At 44.7% G+C, this 2,329-nt stretch overlaps 1 protein-coding gene across 1 annotated transcript; it reads left to right on the top strand.

Moving 5' to 3' along the window:
* Window positions 1-940: 940 nt before the first annotated feature.
* LOC129687372 (olfactory receptor 5-like) lies at window positions 941-1,887 on the top strand. Its single transcript, XM_055621709.1, is given in 2 exon segments — window positions 941-1,405; window positions 1,408-1,887. Coding segments are annotated over 2 exon segments (945 nt in total).
* The last annotated feature ends 442 nt before the right edge of the window (window positions 1,888-2,329 follow it).

The raw sequence follows: 2,329 nt of genomic DNA, 5'->3' as shown, positions 1-2,329 counted from the left end.
ACACACACACACACACACACACACACACACACACACACACACACACATGCATGCATGTACTCACACACGCACACATACAGAGAGGTGATAGATTTCATTTAGAAATGATCTCAGTTAAGAGACATATACCCGGGAATGTTTGTCATGAGTCTCATTTGAAATAGAGCTCATAATTTTGAAATCTTTAGAGGGTTTTGAAGAAAGAAAGCTGATCCAGAAATGATCATTTAAGGTCATCAAAACCAAGAAAATATCCCTTATTTTATAAAGCACAATCTCATTTATTGCTGTACTTACATATCATGAAGGGGCTGGGATGTGACTCAGTAGTGTAGCTCTCATCTAAGATGGGGGAAAAGCCCTGGGTTCAATTTTCAGCAGTGCAAAAACCAAACCAAACCAAACCAAACCCCAAAACACTAAACATTCACAAGGCCTAAGGGCTTTGTGAGGATGGATTTCATTCTGTTTGATTTCATTTAGATTTTTTTTATTTTATATTGTGTGTGTTATTGTTTTGGCTGCATGTCCATGCCTGGTGCACTCAGAGATCAGAAGAAGGATTTATATCACCTGGAACTGGACTTAGAGATGGCTGAGAGATGCTGGGTAGGTGTCTGAAACCAAACCCAGGTCTTCTGCAAGAGCAGCCAGTTCTCTTAACTGCTGAGCCATCTTCCAGCCCCTCAGTTCTGTTTTACCAATACAGTAACTGAGGCTCACAAATGTGGCTTTCTTAAAATTGTGGACTTGGTAGATTTCGTGTGTGTCAGTTTTCCAGTTTTGGTTTTTGCAGTTTTCCAGTTTCTCATAGTTTCTCTGCCTGACACAGGTCAACAGCTTGCTAAGTTGACTTAGCTCCAAGTAGGTTTACCCATAGATGCCTTTATACTTTGGAACAGATCAGGGTCTTTATAACCCTATTTCTTCTTTTACTTAGATGGAGAGATTTCTGCAACTGTCCAATAGGTCCACTGATCAGGATTTTATCCTGCTGGGTTTGTCTGCCAGGAAAGACATCCGGGTTGGTCTGTTTGTTATCTTTCTGACCCTCTACCTGCTGATCCTCTTAGAGAATATGTTAGTTCTGTACCTCATCAGCAGCCACCGTGAGTTGTTACACAAGCCCATGTACTTTTTCCTGGGCAACCTCAGCTGCCTGGAGATGTGCTATGTGTCAGTCACCATGCCCAGCCTGCTCATGGGCCTGAGGTCCAGCCCTTGCCGAATATCTTATTCATCCTGCATGGCCCAGTTGTTTTTATTCATCTCTCTCATTGTTACCAAGTGCACCCTCCTATCCTCCATGGCCTATGACCGCTACGTAGCCATCTGCTGTCCACTGCATTACCAAGTGCTCATGAGGCCCCAGGTCTGCTGGGGATTGGCCTTGTCCTCCTGGATGGACTGGGTGGACTGTTGGTCTCTGTGGTCAAGACCACATGCATCGCAAGCCTGTCCTACTGTGGCCCCAATGTCCTCAACCACTTCTTCTGTGATGTCTCTCCACTGCTTAACCTGTCTTGCACCCACATGGCTCTCACAGAGCTGGTAGACTTTATCTCAGCCATTGTCATCTTCTCTGGATCATTACTAGTTTCTCTGGCCTCCTATGTGGCTATTGGTAGGGTACTGATCCAAATGCCTTCAGCTGCTGCGAGCCACAAAGCGCTCTCCACATGTGCCTCCCATCTCCTTGTAATGGGCATTTTCTACTCTGTGGTCCTGTTTACGTATTCCAGGCCCAGCCATATCAAATCCACAGACCTCAACAAGGTACTGTCAGTCATCTACACAGTGGCTACGCCCATGTGCAGCCCAATCATCTATTGCTTGAGGAATAGGGAGGTCCACGCAGTGCTGAAAAAGACCCTCCATTTATACTGAGATACTTGAGAGAACTGATGCCCTTCCTCTCCTGGTTTGAAAACAATTCATGGCCAAAAGCACATAAAGAAATTCCAAAGTCAGAGAGAAACATGGTAGAAGTTTCTAGAACATTGTATAGAGAGACTTCTTAAAATTAACATGAAAAATAGGATTATTACAGGAGCTGACTAGATGGCTCAGAGGGTAAAGACAATCGCTCTCAAGCCCGATTTCCTGAGGCCCTGGGACTCACACTGTAAAACGAGTGGACTGACAACCACGGATTGGCCTCTGATCTTTGTATGTGTGTACTCCAATGTACAAGGCAGACAGAAAGAAAGTGCCTTAGGGTAACTATTGCTGTGGTTAGACACCATGACCAAAGCAACTTGGGGATGAAGGGTTTGTTGGTCTTACACTTTCTCATCAGGGTTCATTGAAGGACATTAGGACAGGACCT

The sequence above is a fragment of the Psammomys obesus genome, unplaced genomic scaffold, assembly GCF_907164565.1.
Source record: "Psammomys obesus unplaced genomic scaffold, mPsaObe1.curated_primary_1811, whole genome shotgun sequence".
Classification (NCBI taxonomy): Eukaryota; Metazoa; Chordata; class Mammalia; order Rodentia; family Muridae; genus Psammomys; species Psammomys obesus.
The sequence above is the reverse complement of the archived record's forward strand: the minus strand, read 5'-3'. Positions and strand labels throughout refer to the sequence as shown.